Source organism: Sphaeroforma arctica (genome assembly GCF_001186125.1).
Source record: "Sphaeroforma arctica JP610 unplaced genomic scaffold supercont1.6226, whole genome shotgun sequence".
Taxonomy (NCBI): domain Eukaryota; class Ichthyosporea; order Ichthyophonida; genus Sphaeroforma; species Sphaeroforma arctica.
Window position 1 is genome coordinate 1 of NW_014034332.1, and position 696 is coordinate 696.

At 36.4% G+C, this 696-nt stretch overlaps 1 protein-coding gene across 1 annotated transcript; it reads left to right on the forward strand.

Annotated features, from left to right (window-relative positions):
* Nucleotides 1-95: 95 nt before the first annotated feature.
* On the forward strand, nt 96-288 carry SARC_15503 (hypothetical protein; the record flags this gene model as incomplete). Its single annotated transcript, XM_014290378.1, has 1 exon — nt 96-288. A coding segment is annotated over one exon (193 nt), but the record flags the coding sequence as incomplete, so codon positions are not given.
* Nucleotides 289-696: the final 408 nt, after the last annotated feature.

The window sequence follows — 696 nt, forward strand, 5'->3', positions numbered from 1 at the left end:
TATATATCCCATCGATAACATACATCTCAAAGCATATACATGTACTCACGTATCCAAAAAGCCAATCCTTCACCATTGCATATACCTCTGTACAGACAAAGGTGGTTACAACTCGGAGCTCTCCTCTGAAGACGATGGTGGCAGCGGGGATGAAGAAGATCCCGATGACTATCGCGTGGGTGGCTACCACGTGGTGACCATAGGCGACATGTTTGTGGACCGGTATCAAGCCCTACACAAACTGGGTTGGGGGTACTTCTCAACCGTGTGGCTGTGTTTCGATCACAAGTATGTGTGCGTTGTATGTGTGTGTATCCAAGCGTATGTGTGTGGCTGTGTTTAAGGGTGTGTATAGATTTGCGGTTATGTTATATACATGTGTAAATGTATGAACGTGTGTATTCAGATTTATTTATATTTTATTGACGAATTTATCTTTAAACTACGATACCCTACCTCTATGTGAGATCAAGGCAGTGGCATACATTCTTTGGCTTCGCAAACGTTGACCCTTCCATTTAGCTATATATATATGTATATATATATATATATATATATATATATATTATGTACGTATGTATGTATGCATGTATGTTTTTACGTATGTATCTACGTAAGTATGTTTGTATATTTTTTATGGATATATATGTATATATATATATATATATAATGTATATTGATTTATTGATTTATTGA